This window comes from Rhinolophus hipposideros, assembly GCF_964194185.1.
Source record: "Rhinolophus hipposideros genome assembly, chromosome: 8".
Taxonomy (NCBI): domain Eukaryota; kingdom Metazoa; phylum Chordata; class Mammalia; order Chiroptera; family Rhinolophidae; genus Rhinolophus; species Rhinolophus hipposideros.
Window position 1 is genome coordinate 82090397 of NC_138054.1, and position 24238 is coordinate 82114634.

Below are 24238 nucleotides of genomic sequence, written 5' to 3' on the forward strand. Positions count from 1 at the left end.
CATAGTAGGGAGAACTCCCAGTTAGAAAAGGGGTATAGAAGCCCTGGCTGCCTGAAGCAGTGTGGGGCCATGGCTGACTCACAGCCCCTCTCTGGGCCTCAGTTTACACATCTGTAAAATGGCAGTGGGACGGGTTACTCTGATCTTCTCAGGTCCTGACAGTCTATGAATTCTTAAAGAGACAAAGAGATGCTCTCTGGGCATTGAGAGCTGTCAAGGTCTCACTGAACTTGGGTTTCAAAGATCCTCTGCTCAGCTGGCCTGGGGGCAAAGTGTCGAATGGGTAGATGAGATGCCATAGCCTCTGGAGCTAGAACCAGGGCAGGAGACGCTCCGTTCCACCAGCTTAAGGCAAGTTTCCCAGGAGGCAGGTAGCCAGTCTCTCTCCTCCTTGGCCATGTACCCCTACCTTCTCCCTGGCTGGCCACTGGGCGAGGGGGCACGTGTCTGTACCCCCCAGGATCAGCACCTCCTCCCTCCCCTGGACATCCCAGGGGCCCCGCCTGGCGCACGGTACCGCTGGGGTGGATGAGGATCTCCACCGGCCGGTCGAAGGTGTGCCTGTTGGCCAAAGTGATAATGATACTCTTGGCTGAGCACGCGGATGGGGCGGCGTCCGCTCGGATCTCGTGGGTGGGACTCTCCACACCTGAGGGCCACAGAAAGGCAGGTAGGCTCAGGAGCCGCAGGAGAGAGAGGGGCTTGGTGGGGGAACACCGAGACCCGGGGCAGAGAGTATTGGCACTTTGCCCATCAGCCCATCCCGACCTGCTGTGTCACCAGGGACAGGCCTCAATTTCCCCATCTGCTAAATGGGGGTGGGGGCTTAGATAGAAGGCTTCTAATGGTCCTTCCTGCCCTGCGGATCCAGTGGGGGTCAAAGGAGTTGTTTCCTCATGGGGCACATAAAGCTAGAAAGAGCTCAATGCATGATCGGTGGGCACGCCCTAAATTGCCTCTTGGGTTTGAATGTCATGCTGCTCTGGCAAAACACTCGTGGACAAGAAACCACATCCTAATGTCCTTTTAAAACCTTGAGTGGATTGGGGAGGGGAACCATCAGAACAGTGGTTCTCATCTCTGGCTGCACGTTAGAATCACCTGGGAGCTTTAAAATATCCACCACCCAGGACACACCCCAGACCAATGGCACCAGGAGCTCTGGGGTGGGAGCTATGAATAGAGGGCAAGATTCTGAAAGCAGCTGTGGTGTTCTGCTGTGCAAGGTAAGAACCTGGAAGCCATCTTATGGCTGCAGCCTCTAGGAGAGGACCAAGAACCACCATGCTCCCGTGGACATTTGCACAAGGAAACCATTAAAGTGGGGGTGAGGATGGCCTTGAAACCTGTCCTTGAGAGGGGGGCTCGTCTTTGGGCCCTATGTTAGGGAGTAGGAAATAGGGGTCTGTAAAGGTCCATGTGCTTCAGATTATCTTCCATCTGGGCCAGTCAGCTTCCCTGCCCTCCTTTTCCTCTCTATCCCTGGCAGCTTTGGGCCTGAGTGCCAACCCTCCACCTGGCCCCCGGTCTTTCCGGCATCTACCTGGCTTTCTGCAGCTCTCTCTCACCTGCAAGCAGGCACGGCCCACGGATTTCCAGCTGGAAGTTAAACTCATATTCCATGGGGTTGGACACGTCAGTGTCCAGGAGAGCCTCCAGGCACAGCTTGTTCCAGGAGTCCAGGGCCCGGGTGCCGAAGCAATGCCTGGCTTTGCTGGGAAGGGGCCATGAGGAGAAGAAGGAGGCAGGCAGTCAGGGCTAAGGCCGGGGCCATCAAGAAGACGCTGAGTCCCAGGCAGCCCTGGCACTTCTGCAGCCCAGTCTGAAAGGGGGCTGAGGAGCTTCCTCCCACCCCAGACCCTGACTGTCCCAATCAGTCTGACCCCAGGGAGAGCCTGGATTCAGATATAGGCACAGCTAGCTATCTACGAGGACAGGCCAGAGGCCAGGCACCAGACCCTCCACAGCCTTAGCTCACATTGGTCCACCCAGACCTCCAGAATAAGGACCAGGGCTCCCATCTCCCCTACCGCCACATGGGGAAACCAGGGCTCAGCAAGATAAGGCAAGTAGCTTACGCCCCCACAATCAGGACTTGGCAGAACGTGCTTCCTCACCCACGTCTGTCTGGCTCCTGTCTGACTACATTGCACCACTTCTTGAATCCCTGCTCTGTTTCTGAGAGCTGGGAGCTCTCACACAAGCCACTTCTCCTCTAGGTCTTAGTTTTCTCATCCATTAAGTGGGGGTAATAATGACACCATTATCTTGCGTGATACTTAGCAAAGTGTCTGTCCCTGCGAACCTTCTTTCTGTCATCCACACCTTGTCAGTGATCCTGCTCCCTCCTCCGCTCCTCCCCCACTGCCTTTAAGGTCTGTGATGTATGTCCTTAATATACACGTATCCTTATAAAATACGCAGTGGCATTTGGTTGTGAATACGTCTTAAACTTGCAAAGATTGCATTGTATTATGAATCTCATTCAACTGTTGCCCCTTTTTTCACCCAATGCTGTGTTTTTAAGCTCCATCCAGGTGGCTGTCTTTAAACCAGTCTTTGTTGCTGATATGCTACCTATCACATATCTTAAGGGCACCTGTTATGGTGTATGGAATATATTATATTGTACTTATTTGTTCCTGTCTCCACCCGCTGTGTCCCTGGGTACCACCACCATGAAAATACTCATCTATGTCCCCTTTTTGAACTTATGAAAGAATTTCTCTGGGGTCCCTGGGCCCAAGGACACACACTGGGTATTGTCAGGTTGCTTTCCAGGGTGGCTGCCCCAGATTCTATCAGCACTGAACAGTTCCCTTCTCTCCCCAACCTCACTGACACTTGGCACTATCTATTTTTCCTATTTTTTCTCATAGCACTCTTTCTGAGCAACTTTTAGCTTCACAGGGATTTAATGCAGGCTTCTCCCACAAGCACCTCTGCTTACTCTGCGGGGTGGAATGGGCAGGAACAAGCTTACTGAGGCCACCTCGGGGGTGTCAGGGCTTCCTGGATCTCATTCCCTGATTCACCAAAGTCTTGAATGTCCCCAAGCTCGCTAGGTCCTGTCTCTCAAATGCACAAGGCTTGATGCCCATGGCAGCACTCACAGAGGTGACGCTCAAGCTAGCGTCCCTGGTCTGAGGCTGGTTTATGCTGCCAGCTTCTCTGTTGTGCCAACAAGTGTCCTCACCCTAGGCTTCAAAGTCCTACACGTTTTGACTCCCCACCAGCCCTCTGACCTCTCTCCTTCCCTCTCCCCCCTGCTATAGCCACACTAGCCTGCCTGCTGCTGCTCACGCAGAGCAAGGCTTATGCCTCAGGGCCTGGAACACTCCTTTCTATGCCCACATTCTCCTCGTCGCTCAGCTCTCAGACGAAATACCACTCTTCAGACAAGCCTGGCCTGGCCCTGGGACCCCCAGGTTGGGTTCCTCTTTTGTACTCTTAGCCTCATGCCAGCACACAAACACTTCCATATTAGTGGTGTTATTAATTGGATAGCAGTCTCTCCCACCGAGTTCCAAAAAGGCAGGAACCCTGTTGGTTTCGTGTGCTCTGGGTCCTTAACACTCAGCTCAGTATCTAGCACCCACGAGATGCTCAGAAATACCTCTTGAGTGCATTGAAGAATAAAGCCTGGACCTTCTGATCCCAAGCTGCCCAAATCCCAGAACTTTTGGCCAGTACCAATACAGGGCATTCCAGGGAGATTCTTAAGTGTTCCATACATGAGCAGGGGAAGAGCCGTTGTTCAGATGGTGGCCACTGTAGCGCTGAGCCCTACGTCCACGGCCCTGCACACCACTCACTTCATCGGACAGGCTCCCTGCTGCCCACCTGAGTTCTGACCTTTGTCTGGGCAGGGCCTCCTTACCTTTGGGCCTGTTGATTGGAGGGGCCAGTGCTCTCCATGCAGAACTGGGGCACAGTTGGGGCGCAGACAGCCGGTAGCAGGACCCGCACAGCCCCGCTGGGCAGAGTCGGGAGCTCTGAGGAGGTGCTGATGAAGACAGTGACATTCTCCATAGGGGCAATGGTCCCCAGGTTGACCACGAACAGGATCCGCTCCAAATCCTCATCCAAAGCCAGCTTTCCCAGTGTGTAGGAAGGAGGGGTGATGGAGACCCCTTCTTGCAGAAGGTTTCCTAAGTGCCAGGCCTGGAGTCAGCAGCTGTGTATATATTATCTCTAGTGCCCTCTAAGATGCTGTGTGGTAGGTCTGAGTAGCCAATTTTGCTGATGGGAAAACAGGCTCACGGTGGGGGTGTGGCTTGCCCAAGTTACTCAGCGAATAACTAACTCATTGAAGCAAGATCTGAACCCACGTGGGTCTGACACCAGGCCTGTGTATGTTCCATTGTACCCTGCTGGGTGTGGGAGACCTGGACCCAGAAAATCCCAACAGTCTCCATCTGGAGTGTCTACTTCCTCCCAAGTGTCATATTCAAGCATCCCCCACCTTTGGAATCCATGCTTTTGCTCATGCTCTGTCCTTTTATCTGAAAGGCCCATCCCCCCATTCCTACTTAGCCAGTCTTACCCATCCATCCAATCCCTCCATGAACACCTCCCTGGGCCACCAGCTGTACCCCTCTTTCCCTCTTCTGACATTATCCAGACCTCTCTTGTCTCAGCCACATTCCACCTCCTATCACGGTTACTACTAGGCACATCTCACCTATTCATTCAGGCTCTGAGTAGTCGCAACAACTTGAAGGGCAACTTTGCGTCTTCCACATGGTGAGCTCATTAAAAGATTCTCGAATGTCCTAATGATCAAGTGAACAGACTTCACTTTGATCATAGATCCAATGGTAAGAATCTCTTACTCATATATTACTTGGTCTGCATTCAAGCTCTGGCTCTGCCACTCACATGCTGTGTGACTTTGGGCCAGTCACTCACCCTCTCTGAGCCTCAGCATCCTCAATAGCAGGCATCAGTAGCACGACCCAGTGCTTACTCTGTACCAGGGACTGTGATGAGTGCTCTGCGTACATGTTTTCTGTTGAGATTTGGGTGTGAATAATTATTAGTTCCATTTTATGGATAAAGTTGAATTCCTTCTCTAAGTTCACACCACTTGCAAGCACCAGGATAGGGAGTCAAACCCTGGTGTGACTCATTCCACAGCCTCTGAGCTTAAATGACACGCTATTCTGTGCTGTAGAGATATCTTAACCCCCGCCCCCTTTTTTTGTTTCCTTTGATCCTCACCATGCTTTCAAGGTGAGAACAGGAAAGATGACTTCTATTTTATAGAAAGTAAGGCAAGGTTCAGAGAGGTTAATCACTGGCCTGAGGTCACACAGGATTCCTGACTCCTAGTTTAGTGCTCTCTCTTCCCTATCCCACTGCTGCTCTTTCAGTCTGCCTGAGACTCCAGCCAGGCACAGGCCCTGTCACTGCCCTCTGGCCTCCTTACCTGTGACAGTTGCGGCTCGAATGCGGTTGGGATTGAAGTGACTGCTCTCCATCTTGGCTTTGTCTTTAATCTGTACCGTTACGACCCGGTCAGCAATGACTGCCTCAAAGCCGATCACCGTGGTGTACTCATCCAGTGGGTACACAAAGAGGCCTGCCAGAGCAGGGCCCAGCATCACAGGGTGCCTTGGCACCACCCTGCATGTTCCACCCTGGGAAGGAATCCACGCCTTTGGTCTGTCAGGTAGAAGGATGGTACTCACTGCCACTTAGAGGTGGCCAGAGAGGGCTCAGGCTGAAACCTCATGACTCTGGAGCCAGCTGGGCAAGTACAGGACCAGGCACCGTGTGAGCAGGGGGCAATCGGAAAAGGGACAGCTGTGTCCTTGTCACAGCCAACTCTTACTCTGCAGGCATGTGAGGCCAGAATGGCCAGGGCTCCTGACTTTTCAAGACAGAGTGGAAATCTAGATTTTTATGTAACCTGTTGTGTGGGCCTAATAAAACACACCTGTGTGGTGGACTTGACTTGTTACCTGTGGCAGCCAGGAGCTGGGGCTTTGGAGAAAGTACACTGGGTTCTAATCTGGGCCCTGCCACCTTCCCTAGCCTGGTGACCTTAGAGAAGAGATTTAGCTTCTCTAAGCCTCACAGCCCCATCTGTAAAATGGGAATAATAGAACCAAACTCATAGGATTGTCATGAAAATTGAAAAAATAGCCACCACTTACTAAGCTGTGTGTCATAGTGTGTTTCCCACATTTTTTATCCTTAGTGCTTCTCAAACTTTAAGAGCCCACAAATCACCTTGGGGTCTTGTTAAAATGCAGATTCTGATTCAGTACATCTGGGGCGGGGCCTGAGATCTGCATTTCTAAGCAGCTCTTTAGTGATGCTGCTCATGGTTCGGGGACCACATTCGGTAGATTAAGGTTGTACCTCATTTAATCTGCCCACTGACACTGGGACAGCTCAATGCCGGGCCCATGGGAACCCTCCACAAACCCTGTACTTCTGAGCCTCAGTTTCCTCTTCTGTAAAATGGGAGGGAGCATGTGGAAAGCCAAAGGACTGTCCCCAAATTGTTCAGCAATTTAGTCTGCTGGGGCCGCAGTGGGTCCCATTTTAAGCCACCCTCTCTAGTTTTCCTTAAACAGAAGAGCAGTTTCATTTGCTCTGCCCAGGAGATTTCAGAGAGGGAAGAAAGTTTCCTTACGGGTTCGTTTTTGGAACTGAAATGGTCTTAGAAGCTCAGGTTGGCCTGGAGGGTGGTGCCCCAAGACAAGAAGCTTGGGGGTTAGGAGGCCCCCATCACGGTGGATGAGAAGGAATCCTATGCATATCTTACCCATAACCAGCCTTCACCCAGCACCCTCCTGGCCAGCCTTCCTGTAACCTCCTTCCTTAAGTGGCAAGAGAGGAATCTGATTTACAAAGGGCGCTTAGAGACAAACATTCGTCCAGAGTCCTGAATGCCCCACAAGGATGATTCCCGTTCGGGGATGGTTTTGCTTCCATGCTGTCCTTCCTCACACATTATCTCATCTCCTCGTACCACAAACGCTGGTGTCCAGACAGGCAGGGGAACATCCTGATTTTGAGAAGAATTGTGGCTGTCCCAAGGTCACAGGGATGAGAGCCACACCTGGGACTGGGAACTTCTGGCTTCCACTGAGTCTCGAGGCCTCTCCTACTGTGAGGTTCCCTGGAGGATTGACCATCTGACATGGGGGGGTGGGAGGGTTCGTGCCTTGTAGAACCTGAATAGTGCTGGGACAGGTGGCCGGGGCTGAGCCCAAACCTGGGCTCACATCCTGACCTGAGGTTCTACCAGCTTTGAGGCCTGCGGGGCAGAAATGGCATCCCTGTTTATAGGTAGGGAAACTGAGACTCAGCGAGGTTACAAGACTTGCCCAATGTCAGTCGGTTAGTCCATGTTGGGGTAGGGATTCCATGTGGAAGGGGAGTGGCCCCGGAGAAGCCCCCGCAGGAGTCCTTACCCTGGAAGGGCTGGGCTTCCAGATTGCCGTAGGTGAGGGAGGCGGTCAGACCCAGGGCATAACCACTGACGAAGGAGGTGACGTCAGAGGCAGTGAGGGGCAGGGCCGCCCCTGTGATCTGGTTCAGCAAACCGGGCATCCCGCTGACTCCTCAGCCTTCAGGGTCTGCAAGAGACAAGAAGAACGGGAAGCTGGGAGAGGCTCCCCATCCCTGCTCAACCCAGTTTCCCCACGTCAGACCCCAGGCAGTCAGACAGGCATTCTCTTCATTTCCCCCTCTTTCCAGTTAGTCAGCCTTGATGATGTTCAACCATCTCTGAGAAGAGACGTGGTAATTCCCTTTCTGTCCAGTTCACAGTGGAGAAACTTAGGCCTGAAGACAAGTGATCTGCCCAGATTCATAGCGACAGTCAGGGCTGTAGACCAGGCAGGCTCAGGTCCAGCCTGGAATGCTCCCCATTGGACGATACTGTCCTAATTCCAGGGGGGAGACCAGGGACTCAGCTTTGACCCATCCTCTGTCAGTCCCACAGTCTCTGAGCTGTAGGTGCTTCCTCTGCGAAAGGAGGGGATTGGCATATCTCAGCAAGACCCGCTTTCTCTGACTTCAGTGAATCTACAGTCAACACTTGGGGTGTTGAGAAAGTGAGCAGCACCCCCAAAAGACACCAAAGGACGCCACTGTTGCTCCAGGTGTGCAGGCCACAGCCTGGGACTCACTCCTGGCGTCTCTTTTTCCCCGCCCTTGCCCTACCCAATCTATCCCCAACGTTGGTGATTTAACTCTGGAAAAGCTCTGGCTTTCATCTATTTCTTTCCATCTCTGCCACCAGCATCCTTCTCCAAGCCACCTTCATCTCTACGTGGATGAAGGTCCAGAGCTGGACTGCCGCTCCTCACATGCTCCTTGAATGTACTGTTTTCCCTCCCCCACCGGAATCCGTTTTCTATGCAGTGGCCAGAATGAACAGAGCAATGCACAAATTACACAGGTCTCTGTCATCCCCGCCACCCTCTTTCACCCACCAGTGGTTTCCTATTGCTCTTAGTATAGACACCAGACCCTTAAGATTAAACAGGGCCTGGGGCCCTGTGTAATCTAGCCCTGTGTGCCCCTCCAGCTCACCAGTCACCACGTTCCCAAACACACTTTGTGGGTCTCCCCAGCTTCCATGCCATCCTTCAAATGTGTCCTCCTCTCTCCTACCTCTGCACTTGTCATTTGTTACATGGAAGTCTCACCTCACGACCCATTTTTAAACTAATAACCTCCTACTCGTCCTTTGGTGTCAACTCAGGGTCCCCCTCCCAGGGAAGCCAGATCACCCAAGCCCGGCATCCTCTGTCTGCCTTGTACAGAGCCAAGCTTCTCTCCATTAGGCCGCGTCTGTCAGTGTGTAGGGATGCATTTGTTTCTGTGAGATTATTTTGTCATTATCAGCTCCTTTAGAACGTGTGCTCTTGGAGGGCATGGTTCTGCCTATGTTTGCTCCCCACTGTCTCCTCAGTGCGGTTAAATAAATAAAACAATGGATGACTGGCATCATTCCAACATGAAAGACTTCACAGCACTTCTCAGGGCAATGTATCGATTCTCTATAGGGTTCCTGAGATTCCTCCTGGCCCCCCAGGTAATCACTGCCTTTGAGAGGTAGGGTGGGAATGGGAAGCAAAGTCAAACAAAGGGTGCAGAATACAAATTTGAGGGCAGTTTCCCTTTGGGTTTCCCCCTCTGTGCTGTATGAGCTGGGCTGGCAGCCTGTTGCTGTATATTTGCAAGGCTGTTCAACGAGTGCTGATTACTCTGCCTTTTCTCAAAGAAGGCAGCTCTTCCCCTGCAGGTCCTCCTCGTGTCCCCGGCTAGGATCCTCACTGCTCTGGCCTCTCTGCCAGGCCAGCAGCGCATTTTTAATTATGTTCTCCTTTGTGGCTCCTGCCCAGACAGCTCTCCGCCCTGGCTTATCTCCAGCAGGCTGATTGACAGGAGAAGGCAGATAAGGAGCCGGGAGGGAGCTGCTGTCTCCCCAGCTGCCTTCTCTCGGGACTGCTCTGTCCTGGTGGCCCCAGCAAAGCCTGGCTATGCCCAGGGGTCAGAACAAGATGACGGAGTTCATTTTCTGAGCCACGTTTCCTGCCACCCACACTCCCGCCCTCCTCCTTCTCATCCTGGTTCACTCCTGCCCAGAATGCTGACTGCGGAATGCAGCTTCAGGGAACTAGCACCCAGGGGTGTGGCGAACTTGGACTTAAGTTTCAGTCCATCTTGGGGTGAAGTCTTGCCAAAAGCGTCTTATCTGACCCAGTCTCCCCACCCTGCCTCTCTTGCCCACCCCAGACTTCCTGGGGAGGCCCCTCACCCAGGGAACGGTGCTTGGATGAGCGATGTTGATAATACAGAGCAACTCACCCAGAATTGACCCTTTAACAGTATCAGCCTCTTGGGGAAGAGTTAACTTGAAATTTTGGGGGGCCTAATCAATGCATACGTTCATCAATTCATCCATCATTGAAAAATACCTACTGTATTCCAGGCCCTGAATTGGCCACAAAGATAAGACACAGCCCTGTCCTCAAGGAGCTTACAATCTAATGGCAGGAGATTGGGGAGTGGGGGAAGAATTATAAAAGCAGCTGGAATTTATTGTACATTGAAAATGTGCCAGGCGCATATATTATCTCACGTACTCCCCACAAGTTTATGAGGTGCATTACTGTTTTGCAAATGAGGCCATTGAGGCCTCAAGAGCAATGTGTTTGGTTTTGCACATGATTGTATTTTGGGGTGCCTGAAGGACATAGGGGTACAATGGGCACTTGTGTAGGACTTTCTCCTGAGAGGAGCCCAGGGCCATCCCTATGACGGCAAATAATCCTGGGCGTCCGCCCTCCAACCATCCCAAACTGGGCCTGTAGTAGGTACCAGGCCACAGTAAACACCTAGGAGAGACATGGCAGGGAAGAATCCACCAAGGGTGTGTCCGGGACAGTGTGAGAAGTGAGGGCTGGGCCTCAGGAACGTGTGGCGTGAGCAGTTGGAGGTGGTGGTATGCGCTGATTTTAGTGTGTCAGGCCCAGTATGGTCCCTTCCCCACCTCCCCCAACCTGGCAGACAACCTGTTTGCACAGGTCCCTGATGTTTGCAATGTTGAATCTGGGAAAAGGACTGGAGAGTGAGAGAAAATAGAAAGGGGACTGAATGGGCTGGGAGGAAGGATGTGTGGAAAAGGGGTGGGGAGGGAACACTAGAGACTTTAGAGCAACCACGGGGAGAGCTGGGGAGAAAAGAGGATTTTAAAGAAGGCGTGCCTTGAATTACAAGTTGGGCCCTATTTAATATTATTTGAGAGGCACCAAAAAAGCTTTGAATGCTGTGGGGTGTCGGACTGTGTTTCTTTGCATGAAATGTTGTGCTGAACTTGAGCCCTGAGAGTTCTCCACAGGTTTTAGAAGGTTCCCCATGTGGCTGTTCTGGATGGTCTAGAACTTGTAAATCCTAAATGATCACTGTGCTTTGGACAGGCCTCTTTGGAGCCAGACAAGCCTAGATTTGAATCGTAGTGGATAACTCATTGCCCCACACAACCTGAGTGAGCCACTGTAAAACTGGTTAAGTGCAGGGTCCACTGGCTCCCATCTTACAGGCCCATGAAGAATGAATCGATATAAAGGACCTAGTACAGTGCCTGGTACATAGTAGATGCTCAATAAATATAAAGTAGAATGAATGAATGAATGTGAGCAGGCTCCCAAGGACACTAAGCTTACTTTATTACCTAGATGGTAGGGAGACAGTGGGGAACCAGGCAGATATGAGATAAAAACTAATGGAGGAGACAGATATTAAATAAAGCTGCAAGCTAACAGATTCAAAATTCGACCCCTTTTTGTTACCTCCACTGCTGCTACCTGCTTGTCCCCCTACAGTGTACTCCCAGTGGAGCAGCCAGAGTGGTCCTTTGAAGACTTGCTCCAGTCACATGACTCCACGGTTCAAGCCCCTAGATAGCTCCTCATGGTCTTCAAGCCACCCCCCCAATCTGGGCCCCATGCCTGTTTCCTTTCTGATCTGCCCATCAATGACTTCATTTTAGCCCTTCTCCTGCCTTGGATCTTTTGCACTGGCTGTTCTCACTTTTGGGAATGCTTTTCCCTTACGTATCCATGTGGCTTGCTCCCTCAGTCCTTCAAGTCTTTGCTCAAATTGCACTTTCTCAGGAAGACCTAACCTTAATACTGCATTTAAAACTTGCAACCCATCTCCCCATCTTCACTTCCAATCCTTCATCGTGCTGTGTCTTTGTTTTCCATGACACATATCACTAACATACTATACTCTTTTGTAAAATATTGATTATGCTTATTGCGTATCATCTGCCTCCCCTCAATCAGGGCAAGGATTTGGAGTCCATTTTTCTCATGGATATATCAGTCTTTGCACTGTTAGTAGGTGGTGAATAAATACTCGTTGAAAGAATGAATGAATGTGTAATCACAAGGCAAAGCTGGCCGTTTCTGGGTTTCCCATTGGTCCAGCTGATGGAAGAAGTCCTCTGGCAGCTCCTCTGAGATACTGAAGCTAAATCCAATAGTTTCTCATCCCAGGTTTATCAGTCAGGGCCCCAAATACACCCTCCCTGCCAGCATATGGGACCCACCCATCTTTTAACAGACCATCAGTCCACAGGAGATGCTCTGTTATTCTGCACCCCCTGAGCCAGCCCCCGACCCTCTCCTGCCTCCCCAAACCTGCCACTGTACCTTCTGCAACCACCACTCGGTAGCCAGGAGGCTCCCTGCATCCTGGGCCTCCCCTGAGACTTCCTGTGTTCTTGTCCAAGGGCCTGCTTCCTTGCAGTTCTCTCCAGGAGGGGCTGCTTATTTCTCACCGCCCCTTAGAGTCACGGGGTGGGGTGGGTGCCCTCCTTGGTCCCAATCGCTGCTCCAAGGCCATCATTCTCCTATCCCCCTATAAAACCCTTTCTCCTTTGCGGGGGATGCTGCCTTTTTGGCTACCCCCCACCTTTGTTGCTTAGCATCTCCAAGGTCCTGATCACACCCTCCATTTAGCAAACACTTGGCACTTGGCTCAGGGCATCCTCTGCTCCCCAAACCCTGCCGTCACCCTGGGTGACTCTAGCATCCATGAGAACTGTGCCTGCAACCCCCTGGGCTTTTACCCCCTGACCTGGCATCTCTTGCTTCCCCTGCAGCTCAGCCTCCTATTTCCACACTCATGCCCTGAACGTGAGACACCATCCAGAATCGCTCCATCTCCCAAACCTGTCACTCAGGCATACAGGTTGCTTGTAAAATCGCAACCTCTCAACCCTTCGTAGCCCTATTATTTGTTTTTTCCTTAGCACTTAGCACCATGACATACCGTATATTCTGCTTGTTGATCTTATTAAATGTGTCTCCCTAACACGCTAGCGTGTAATCTTCAATGAGGGCAAGGGTTTGTTTTAGTGTGCTCACCGCAGAATCCACTCCCCATCGTATGTAGCAGATGCTCCATAAATATTTGTGGAATGGATGAAACATCATTCCATGTGCTCTGTATACACAATTTGGCAACACCCCCCGGAAATAGGTACATTCTATCTCTGTTTTATAGATGCAAACACCAAAGCTCAGAAAAGTGAGGTGACATGTTCACGGCCCCTCACTCCTTCCAGGCTTTGCTTAAGTTGCACCTTCTCAGGAAGACCTAAACTTAATAGTGTATTTAAAACACAGGCAGTAGGAGACCGGGCTGGGAGTTGAACCCAAGCAGGAGGACCACACACAGAGTCCATGTATGTGACCCTGAGGCTATGCTGCTTCCCGCATCGAGCTTCTCCCCAGGCCTTGACCACTTCTGCCCAGATGCTCTCCTGGAATCCTCCTCTCCTCTCCATCCCCACTGCTGCTGCTTTGGCATTTTCTCCTGGACCATCTCCCACCTCCAACCTCCCGGCTGTTTCTCTTCTAGTCCTCTCCATCCATCACTCCCCTACAGACACACACACACACACACACACACACACACACACACACACACGTCTCCCTTTCCCCGAGCTTAATGGCTCCCCATGGTTTTTGTGCGACAGTGCAGGTAAAACTCCTAGCTTGGCATTCAAGGTTCTTCCCCATGGGGTCCCCAATCTCTGTCTAGTGTCACCTGCCATGTCCTGTATGTTCAACTGCTCCAAACACACTGACCTTCTCACCATGCCCTGAACAGATCAGGTTCTTTCCCAGCCTTGAGACTTTTTCTGGAATGACCGTTGCCTCCCTCTCTGCTGTACAAAGTCTCGGTCACTATTCAAGGCCCTGTTTCACTTCACCTCCTCCAGGAAGCCTCCCCTGAAAGCCCAGTCCATTAGACATGCCCTCCTCGCCTTCCATAGGGATGTCTGTCACATCCATCATGAAGCCCTGTAACTGCTCATCTGTAATGGCTTGTCTCCCCTCAGGGTTGTGAGCGCTGTGAGAACAGCAGGTGAACCTCCTTCTTGGCCTGCGTCCCAGCTTCCTGCACAGGGCTGAGCTCAGAGGAGGAATTCTTAATGAGGGCAACTACCAGGTGCTAATGTTTTACAATAATTGCTCACCCTCACTTTATAGGTGGGAAAACTGAGGTGCAGAGGAGAAGTCTGGAACCCTGTACTCACAGCTGTTGCGTGGTCAGGATGGATTGGGTAGGAAGTCTTCCTCCAAAGCCTGTTCTTTCCCTTCCTCAACTGCTTCCCAGTCTATGCTGAGCATAGGAGAGAGTGAGGGAGGGAAGGAAGGAGGGAAGGGGAGGTGGAGGGAGGACCATGGGCCTGGCGAGCGGGGCTGTGGGCCTCAGCCACACTGGGCTTGCCTTGGCTCTGATGAGTCTAGTTGCTGCTAGGATCCTGGTCACACCGTGAACTCAGCCAGACCCTGCCCACTCCCGGTTCCAGAAGTGCGATGTGACCTGATTTAGGTGTGATAAGGGCTGTGGAGGGAACGGAGCAGGGACAGGAGGGTGCTGGGCCCTGCCTCTCTTCAGTCATCGTGATGGGGTGGGGAACAGTTGCATCAGGGCTCCTGGGGCCAAGGACCGGGGCCTCGCGCCCCCTTACCAGGGGCTTTTGCTTTTTGGAAAGATATTGGAAAGGGGGAAACTCGCTTGCGAGGTAGTGGCTAGGTCCCAGTATCTAGAGCACTACCTGGAGTTAGAATCCCTGGATTCTAACCGCTTCCTGGTGGCTTAGGGCCAATTGCTCAGCTGGGCTCTGCCACTGATACACTTGTAACCTTGAGCAAGTTACTTATCCTCGTGGTGCCTTAGCTTCTGTGTTTTTGAAATGTGTTTATGGGTACCCAATGACATTACCCACCTGCTAGGAAACTGGGAGGATAAAAGAGAGAATTCCTGTCATGCGAGTGGGCAGAATCAAGTCCTGATGGGGCTGGGTCTTCTCTGCCTTCCTTCTTCCATAGGCCTTCCCTGCAAAGGCCACTGCCTGGGCTGAGTGACCCCTGTGCAGGGCGCCAAGCTAGGTGAGCTGGGAAGATCCTTGGTCTCTCCAAAGTGCCCATATCAGTAACCCCTCTGATTCCGCCCTTGGAGATGAAATCTGCCCCGTCGTCTTTCATCCCCAGTTCACTACTGTCCCAGAGACAGGATGGCAGACCTCCTTCCTCTACCTGGAAAGACATTCTGGAGGCCTCTCACTCTCATCCTGGTCAGATCCCCCCAAGATTGTGTCCACAGAATCAGGGGACTCAATGGGCTCAGCCAGGCTTGGGCCAGATGCAGACTCTGAGTCCACCAAGAAATTCTGGCCTTGCTACTCTGCCCACTTACTTCGTGCTGGGGGTCCTCATTCTTTTTCCTGCCGCCAACGCTGTTAGGAAACCCATGCTGTCATATCCTCACTGGGAGCCTAGCCTCCAAGGACCAGCCACTCACAGACCTGCTCCCACACTCCCATCAAAATGGGGGCAGAGGTGATGGCATCTCTGGATCTGGTCTGATTGTTGTAAGCTTCTAGAATTCTGGGGTTCTCACATTCTGGTCTCCTTCCGGTAAGCCTCCCCACCATGGGCCCATGCTTAGCTGCTGTGGGTAACAAATCCATGCTCCTGGCACCTGCCCACCCACCCACCTCACTTACCCCACGCTCCACCCCAGTCAAGACCACTTGCTATTTCTTGAAACCAGCCTGGCTTTTCCTGCTTCCATATCTCTTTTGATGCTGGTGGCTCCACGTCAAAACCCATCCCTGGAGGAGAACTTAGCCATCCTTTAAGGCCAAGTTCAAATGCCGTGAAGCCTTCTCGGGGTCCTGTGCTGCCTAGGATTGCCCCCCACTACCGCAGTTGGCACCTCTCATGTCAGCTTGCTCATCGTCCACATGTTGTGTGTCCACACATGTACAGAGGGGGCCAAAAAATGGATACACATTTTAAGAAAGGAAACTTGTATTAAAATGGTAATACTCAATATATACCGATAACAAAAGATGAATACAAGTCACGTTTGACTTCTGCAATTACAAGAGGTGTTCAAAGTGGTACCCATCAGTGTCTAGACACTTCTGATTACTACTTGAGCAATGTTGACCAAAGCGTCCACTTGTGTACATTTTTTTGGCACCCTCTGTATATGGACCACCTAGTATGTGTCAGACACTGTGGTAGGCCTGGGTCACTGAGGTAAACAAGATGGACTAGGACCTGCCTTGAGACCTTGAGTCTGTCCTATTTCCCACACACCCAACAGGGAGACTGTCAGCAGCTAGAACTCGAGACCAGAAGTCTGTCTGTCCCCAGTATCTGGTCCATCGCCGGTGCTCAGCAATGAACTGAATGGATGAATGGCCTGTGCTCCATTTGTTGAATGAATGAATGAGGGGATGAATGAATAAATGCAATGGACAAAATGTGCAGGGATGGGAATAGGCCTTGGCTATGGGTTCGGTTAAAGAATCTAGTAGTGGGGGAAATCCCTTTATTTCAGCCCAACGCCTGTGGGAGTCCATCCTAGAGATAGCTGTAGTCTCATTTTCGGTGGGGAGTTGGGGGTATGATTGGGACAGAAAAGGCCCAGGCCTCTCAGTGCTCAATGTGCCCACACGGCCTGAGAGACCTGGAGGCCGGCCAGTGTGTCATCCAGGACAGTCAGCCCTGAGGGCAGCGGAGGCCCAAGCAGCCCATGGCTCCGAGACTTCCAGTTAAGAGGCTGCGTCTGGACTTGCCAGAGGAGGGAGAAACAGGCACATCCAGATTTGAAAATGCCAGATGAAAAAGGGCTGTCTGTAGTGTTTCTGAAAAGAGTCTTTGTTATGTGATCGTCAGGAGGTGATTTAAATACATATCGATGGTGCTGGCCAGCAGGTAGATGACTGTGAGTTCCCTGGGGGCCCAATGAAGTTCTAGTGCTGGCGTCTCTGCCCACTGAGGGTCCCTCAGAAATGAGCTCCCACATCGCTGGGAAAATTGGACTCCATTTATATAATTCAGTTTCCACCCACCTTTCCAGGGGCACATCTGCAAGGTGAGTGTGCCAGGCTGAACTGTCATGTCCCTGCGGCCCCATGGAAAAGGCACTAAGTGGATTTTCTATCTGGTTTGGGCCTCGTCCGCGTCTCCAGCCCATTGATCCCTGTCTGCTGAGGAGCTCATGGGATGCTGGCGTGGCGAGGGGCTATTTCAGAATCCACCTGGTAGCTGTTTCCCTTCCAGAACTGTTCTCTTGCACTGGGGTCCTGGGGAATTGAAGAGAGGGCCTTGCCCTCTGTAACACGTCTGAGTGCTGAAATGACAGACCAAGAAGCTAATTCCTGCTCCTGGAAGCTGCCTTTCCTCCTCCATATCCAATGCTTTTTCATTGGAACCTTTTATGAGACTCAGTTGCACCCTCTGCATAATGGGCACAAGAAATGGTAGTTTATCGCCCAGAGTTGTTGTGAGGATTACACGTGAGACACTGAGTGTGAATGAAAGCAATGCTGGCGATTGCTTTCATTTCCTTCTTTCTTTGGGATGTCTTTCTGGTCTTATTCTCCCACCAACTTAGACTGTCTCTGGGCTCCTGTATATTTGGCATTTCCCCATGGTGGCCATAGCCACCATAGGCCCCAGACCTGCCATCCAGCCATCACAGGGACCCCCTTTCCCAGGGTGCCCAGCCTAGGTGTTGGCTGAAGAATACATTCATTGTTTTAAGCTTCCTTCTGAGGTCCCAGGGTAGTTTGTACCAAGCTGCAAGCCTGCTCCCCCACACAGGCTGCCCCTTCAGATGGCACAGAGAGGCCATATGGGCTGAGGGCACTGGGCAGAGAGTTGAGGCCCCCAGGCCTGAGTGCCAGATCTGCCACTCACTCCTCCATGTGGGACTCTGCTGTCACACACAGTCCCAGAGCCCACCTCTCAGGTGTGGCACACAGCACAACGGGTGGTATGTAAGGACTGCTGGGCTGCTGGCTTAGTGTCTGTCTTTGCCCAACACCCCTGAGGGTGTAAGCCCCAGGGTAGGGACCAAAGCTTCCTGCACCTTGTTATATTTCCCAGCATATACAACAGCGGCTGCAACAGTTCTTAAAAATAGTAACAGCTAACACATATTGAACAATTAATATCAACCAGGCATTCGTCCAAAATGCTTTTCATGAATTAGTTCGGGTAACCCTCAGGACAACCCTATGAAGGAGACCTATTATATCCCCATTTTGCAACTGAGGAACCCAACCATGCTGGCCCCCTGACCTCAGACTTCCAGCCTACAGAACTGTGGGAAGTAAATGGTTGTTTGGGTAGTTTTGTTACAGCAGCACTAGCTGACCAAGACACTATTGAAACCAGCTGCTGCTTTGCTAAGCTGGGGCTTGAGAGTGGCGGAAGCTGAAACTGCTAGCCCTGAGGCATTCAGATCTGCCGATCAGAGTTGCATGCTAGTGACCAGAGTAGGGGAATAAGATGCTCGGAGGAATCCAACCCAAGATAACCTTACCTCTGCCCCCTATTTGCTGTTAGCATTTCATAAAGGCTGTGACACCCTTCTCTTGAAGAAGCCTGACAGTGATCACCAAGCTGTTGGGCTGATCTTTCTGTTTCTCCTCCCCTGGACACATGGCCGGCTGCACTTTCCTGACCCCTTGAGGGTGTGGCTGTGTGTCTTGTTTGGGCCAACGAACTGAGTAGAAGTGAAGTGTGTCCCTGCCAGGTGGAAGCTGTAAAAGCCAGTATGTAAGTGGCCCTGTCTTTGTTCCCTGCCACCGGGATTGTGGAGACACATGTTCACAAGGAGCTTCTGTTAACCTGGACCTGGGAGTGCTTGTGTTATGTGACAACATGCATGACCCCCTTTGGAGGTGTGGGATGAGCAAGAATTAAAACGCGGCAACATAACCGAATCTAACTTGGCTGGTAGAACCGTGAATGGGTCTCTGAGCAAAGATGATGGCACAGGGACAGAAGCCACAATATTGAGAAAAGAGTAAGGAGTGGGGGAAGGGGAGATTGGCTAGTGGGTCCACTAGAATATAAGCTCCAAGAAGGCAGAGATTTTTGTGTATTTTGTGGATAGTTGTATCCCCAGTGCCTAGAGGAATGCCTGCCAATCAGCAGCTGGTCACTGAATGTTGAATAAATGAATGAATGACCTAAGGTGAGGCAGGCAACACAGAAGCGAGAGACTTAAAAAGCAAACATGCATGGTTCTGGAAGGGGCCACATAGTCATTCACTCATTCATTTATTCATTCGTAAAGTCTACAAATATTAAACTGACCACATGAGCTCTCCATATTTTCCCAAAAGTTGGACCATAAAAAGTCCTCTTCCAGGGAATTCACTTAAGACAGGAACCGAAATTTCATAAGAAATTGTGAGTAAAAAAAGGTTTTCAACTGGGATTTTATTTTGAAAAAGTGAAACTAAAAATATGAAAATAGAATCTCACATTGGACCAAAATGAGATTATAATTACAACCATGCGCTTAAACTTTTAATGAACAAAGAACAAATCAAGCATTGATTGGGTTTGGGGGGAATAATTTTTTTAACAGAATTATACGCTGGCATGATATGACTTTTTTAATTTTATTTTTTCAAGTGTGTTTGCTTTATTTATTCATAATTTAATATTTAGGTGTAATATTGAACCCTATTATTGGTTTAACTCGCTTTTTAAAGTTAGTAGTAGTAACACTGACTCGTTCTCTTTTTTATTTTTATTTATTTATTTTTAAATTAACGTTTCTTAAAGTTTATTAATGGTTAGTAAAATTACATAGGTTTCAGGTGTACGGTTCTGTAGATATGACCTTTTTTCCTGTTGTATTTTAGTGTCACAGCAGAATGATTAAAGTTTTGTAGTATGAACTAATTGTTGCTAATTTTCTCTTCTCTTGTTAACTGGCCCACTTCTACCAGGTTCTCCTTGGTCTATGACTTTGGAGGGGATTAGAAGAGTCCTCCAGTGTCCCTTCGATTGGCTTCCTAAATCCCACAACTTTCACAAGATCTTGGTTTCACCACTGAATCCTCTGGCATGGCCTGGGCAGCTGCTGACTCCACCCAACAACCAAAGAGACCCAGATGGGCCGGGATCGAAGCTGGCCTTGGGCAAGGAGAGACGTTCACTCAGGGCCTCCTTCTCAGTGGTGAGTTCATTAGTGTCCTTCTATTACGGTGACTGTGTTTTAACCCGCTACCTCACATCGGTGAGTTCTCAGATAATAATGACTAATGACTCAGGCCCTCCGAACAAGGAACTGGGGACCCACAGCCAAGCACGTAGAACCATCCCCTGCCCTCCAGCCACTCAGCCACGGCCCCATTCTAGGCCGTGCTGGCAGCACCCACTCCAGGGGTGCTAACCCCGTGTCCTCCATCATCTCCTGGGTGGTATTCCTGGAAGGAAGCAGCTAGCAGTGTCCTGGCCCAGCACTGTGATCCCCTGTGTGGTTATAGGAAGAAGGAGAGAGCTTTGTACTGAGGCCACGTGGGACTCTCGTCTCAGGCACTTTCACGGGGATTGTTCCAGACCCCAGTGCAGATTCAAGAGGTGAAATTTCAATTCCTCAGGATCATCAGTTTGTCTTCCTGAGGTCCTGATCTGATCACAGTTCTCTGCTCCAGGACTGGCAGCAGCCTTAACGAAAGCCCAACTCCTTCATGTCAAATCCAGCCTCCCTGATGACCGCCCCACCCCCCTCTGCAGCCTGATCCCACATTACTCCTCCCCTTTTACCCCCTGTGCCTGACAAACCAGAATATTTGTTCCTCCCTAGACCCCTGCGCGTCCCAACGCCATGCTCTTGCGAGGCTCTTCGCTCAACACAGAACACTGTGGTCCCATCTCTGTGTTTCTAAACCTTCTCATCCTAGGGGTCCTTTCAAGTCCCACCACCTCCCTGAAACCTTTCCTGATTCCTTTATCTGGGGTGATTGCTCCCTTCTCTGAGCCCCCAGGATACAGCCTCACTCAGCCTATCTTGCTATGACAATCGCCCTCCCTAGAGCTGTCCTTATCTCTCTTCTAAAGGATGGCACAAAGGCCCTTCTCATTTAGGTTTCTCCCAGGGCACCAACGACAGAGCACATACTCAGGCACTGCCTGACGAATCTGCCACCACCTCCCACCTCATTTCTGGTGAAATGGCTCTGCCATTAGCTGTGTGACCTTACACACAGCTCTGTGTGCTCTTCAAGGCTCAGTTTTGTCATCTATAAAATGGGAATTAAATAAAATACCAGGGGTAAGGTACCTGGTAAGGGGGTGTCACAAGGCAGGGAGCACCAGTCTGCTCCCTCCAGCTGCCCCTTCTCTTTTTCTTTTGAAGGTTCATCCCTTGGGGCCAGGATTGAAGGGAGGCAAGTGAGTGGTCACTGGAGGCAAAAATTCCTCAAGATGCAATCTCAGGCCTGCTCTGCTCTCTCCCAAAGTGGTGGGCCCCTGTCCTGCTCCAGTGTCTGAGCAGATGGCACAGAGGCCCACCTCCGGCCTGACCTTCCAGCCAGTGCCTCAGGCTCACATAAGCTTTCTGGGCATTCTCCTCTTGGCCAGCCCTAAGAGATCTCAAACCCAAGAGCTCTTCTCATGGCTGGCTACTTTACATAGTCTTGAGTAATTGATTTATGTTGGTCTCCCCCCTTGAGACTGTAAGCACCTTGAGAGCAGAGACCCAGTGCCCACACAGGGCCTGGTATAAAGTGGGCACCCAGTGACTGAATCATTTTCATTCCTTTCCTTCTTTCCACCCTAGTTTGTCTGTTTATTCAACCTGACTTAATTGATAACAGCTGACCAAGACCTTCTGCCCCTCCCAAACCTGCCTGTACTCACACCTCCAGCCACGCAATAACCTTCCTGCTCTTTTTTATCCATCTGTATATCCACATCCTGCCATTGCTTCCTCCAACTTCCCACTCTAATATCACCTCCTCCAGGAGCCCTTCTGAACACCCCTCACCCAACCCCCTCTCCCAGAGGGTTTTATGGGTCAGCCTTACTGCTGCATGAGTAACCCGGAGAGCTGGGTTTTCATGAGGGAATGTCCAGGGGGCACATCGTTTTAAAAGAGGTTCATGGGACAAAAGGATTTGTGCTCCCGATGACCTGGAGCCATACTTTGTCCCCTGATCCCACTGTGCTGTTCTCAATGCCCCCAAGGAACTCTGCTGACTTCTTAATTATGGTGACCCTTGGCCTGGCCCAAGCCCTCTTCCCAATCTGGCTGGACTGGGGAAGCCCGTGAGACCACAGAAAGCTAAGTCAGCTTAGCTTTGGTTGCTCAGGTCGTGAAGTTGGAGGGAATCAGCCAGGAGGTGCTAAAAGAGACCCACTGACCCAGTAGAGAGGACACTGGAACCTGAGCAGGAGCCCAAGGCTAGTGTCCTGGAGGAGCAGCTGGCTTGGAGCCCCTGTGTGCCTCTTCCACTGTCCCTGTTCCCCCAGGGCTGTCCCTTCCCTCGTGGAGCTGGCCTCCCCTCAAACCATAATCAGCATCATTCGCGTGGTAAGGAGAGGCCACCAGCCAGTCAGGTGTGCGCTCAGAGCGCAGCACAATGAGGGAGACCAGGGGGGACAGAAATGACGCTCTTCCTGTAGGCCCAGGACAACGTCACTAGCAGCCCGTCCCACCAGGCAGCAAACCAATGGCCAATGACTGCAGTCCCTTCAAAGGAGTCCCTTCTAAGAGCTTCTTCTGGCCTGGATTTGAGGCTGGTCTTCCACAGAGCCCACGTTACCTTGGGCTGGAGAAGATGCTCAGATCCCTGGCCCAGGAGCCTTGGCCTGTCTCATGTCAGAAAAGCAGTGGGGTCTGCAGGCCACCCATCAGGGCGCAGTGCCTACCTACCTCACCTTGGGCCCTGACCATCACCTGGATGGGGCCAGATAGGAAAAAACCAGAGCGCTGCCCCTTGACAGCGGTGCTCACCAGGGCTGGGTGACGAGGGGATGGCATGCAGCTACCACGGCAGGCCTTGGGGAGCCTGCCCAGCAACCTCTGGGTCAAGTTCAACCCACAATCACCTGCTCCTGTGCGCGCACGTGCGCACACACATACACACACACACACATACCCCATACTCTTAAATCCTTGCACACCAGCAGACACAGGGCATCCCACACATGTACCTCTCATGTCAGCACATTGACACACACCTGTCCCCCCCACACCAACTCAGGTAGCTCATTCCACACACATCACTACCGTAAAGGGACACACCCCCACACACATGCCCCATGCACTTCTCTCAGCGCTCCCCGCCCCATTCCACTAACCAAGGGAGGCTCTGTGCCCTCTGCCCTCCCCACCTGGGGCGGGGGGCGGGGTACATCCAGAGGCTTTGAGCCCCTGCCCAGCTGCCGGGGACCTGGCTGGGTTCAAAGAGTTGAACTCAGGGAACAGGCTCCTGTGCCAGCAGAGAAGGAGGGAAAGAGCGAGCGCTCTGCCTCCACTTAAGTCTGCTTCAAAAAAAAGAAAGGGAGAAGGAACAGAGACAGGAAGGTGCCTATAGCTCTGGAGGGGAGGAGAAGAGGGTGAAGGTCTGCCCTGCCCCCCTACCCCCACCCCCCAGCCTCTGTCAGCTGTGCTGTGGGGAGCGGGCGCCAAGCGGAGGGAGCAGAGGGACGAGCCAGCGAGCGCGGAACTATTGGGGCTGCTGCAGAAGACGTTATGACGGGACTTCCAGCAGGGGTTTGACGTGTTAGCAGGCGCCACTGCTGCCCATGGGTGTCAAGGCTCCCTGCGCCAGCCTCCCACCACCCAAGGACCCCTTCTTCCTCCTGGAACCCTGCTTACCTGGCAGGAGGGGGAGACCGAGGGGCTCTGAGATGCGTGCACACTCTGCCAGTAGCTTTGGGGACATTCAAATGCTGGGCACCCTGGAGGGCAGCAGGCATGAGCCGGTCAGCTTAGGGTGGACAGCCCGCAGAGCTCCTGACTGCCCCGGGGCCCGGGAGGACAGATGAGAGATGATGGGGACTGGGGGATGGTGGAAACAGGCGCTGGGATGAGGAGGGGTGAGGGAGGGGGAGGAGGGAGGCAGAGACAGAGAGGAGAGAGACAGAGAGAGACACAGAAGGAGACGCAGAGAATCACACACAGAAGAGAGAGAGAGAGAGAGAGAGAGAGAGAGAGAGAGAGAGAGAGAGAGATTGAGAATTCGAGCAGCAACATGTGGTCTTGTTATCTCTCACTTCTGATGCTGGAACGTACTAAGCCCTGTCTTCCGCTGATCTACCTCTCCATGAGTTCAAACACACAAGATACACACCGCGAGGCACGCACACACACGCATATCCACGGACACAGAGGCACACACATTCAGAGACATACACCC

At 51.7% G+C, this 24238-nt stretch overlaps 1 protein-coding gene across 2 annotated transcripts in view; it reads right to left on the reverse strand.

The window, feature by feature from the left end:
- VWA5B1 (von Willebrand factor A domain containing 5B1) overlaps positions 1 to 23850 on the reverse strand; it is a 63282-nt gene extending 39432 nt beyond the window's left edge. For both annotated transcript variants that reach the window (XM_081057518.1, XM_081057519.1), the window contains exons 1-6: positions 23698 to 23850; positions 7431 to 7595; positions 5432 to 5584; positions 3881 to 4151; positions 1569 to 1714; positions 518 to 649 (exon numbers count right to left, since the gene is read on the reverse strand). In XM_081057518.1, coding sequence (XP_080913644.1) covers positions 518 to 649; positions 1569 to 1714; positions 3881 to 4151; positions 5432 to 5584; positions 7431 to 7569 — 841 coding nt within the window. In that variant the 5' untranslated portion in view covers positions 7570 to 7595; positions 23698 to 23850. The remainder of the gene's footprint in view (positions 1 to 517; positions 650 to 1568; positions 1715 to 3880; positions 4152 to 5431; positions 5585 to 7430; positions 7596 to 23697) is intronic.
- Between the last annotated feature and the right edge of the window lie 388 nt (positions 23851 to 24238).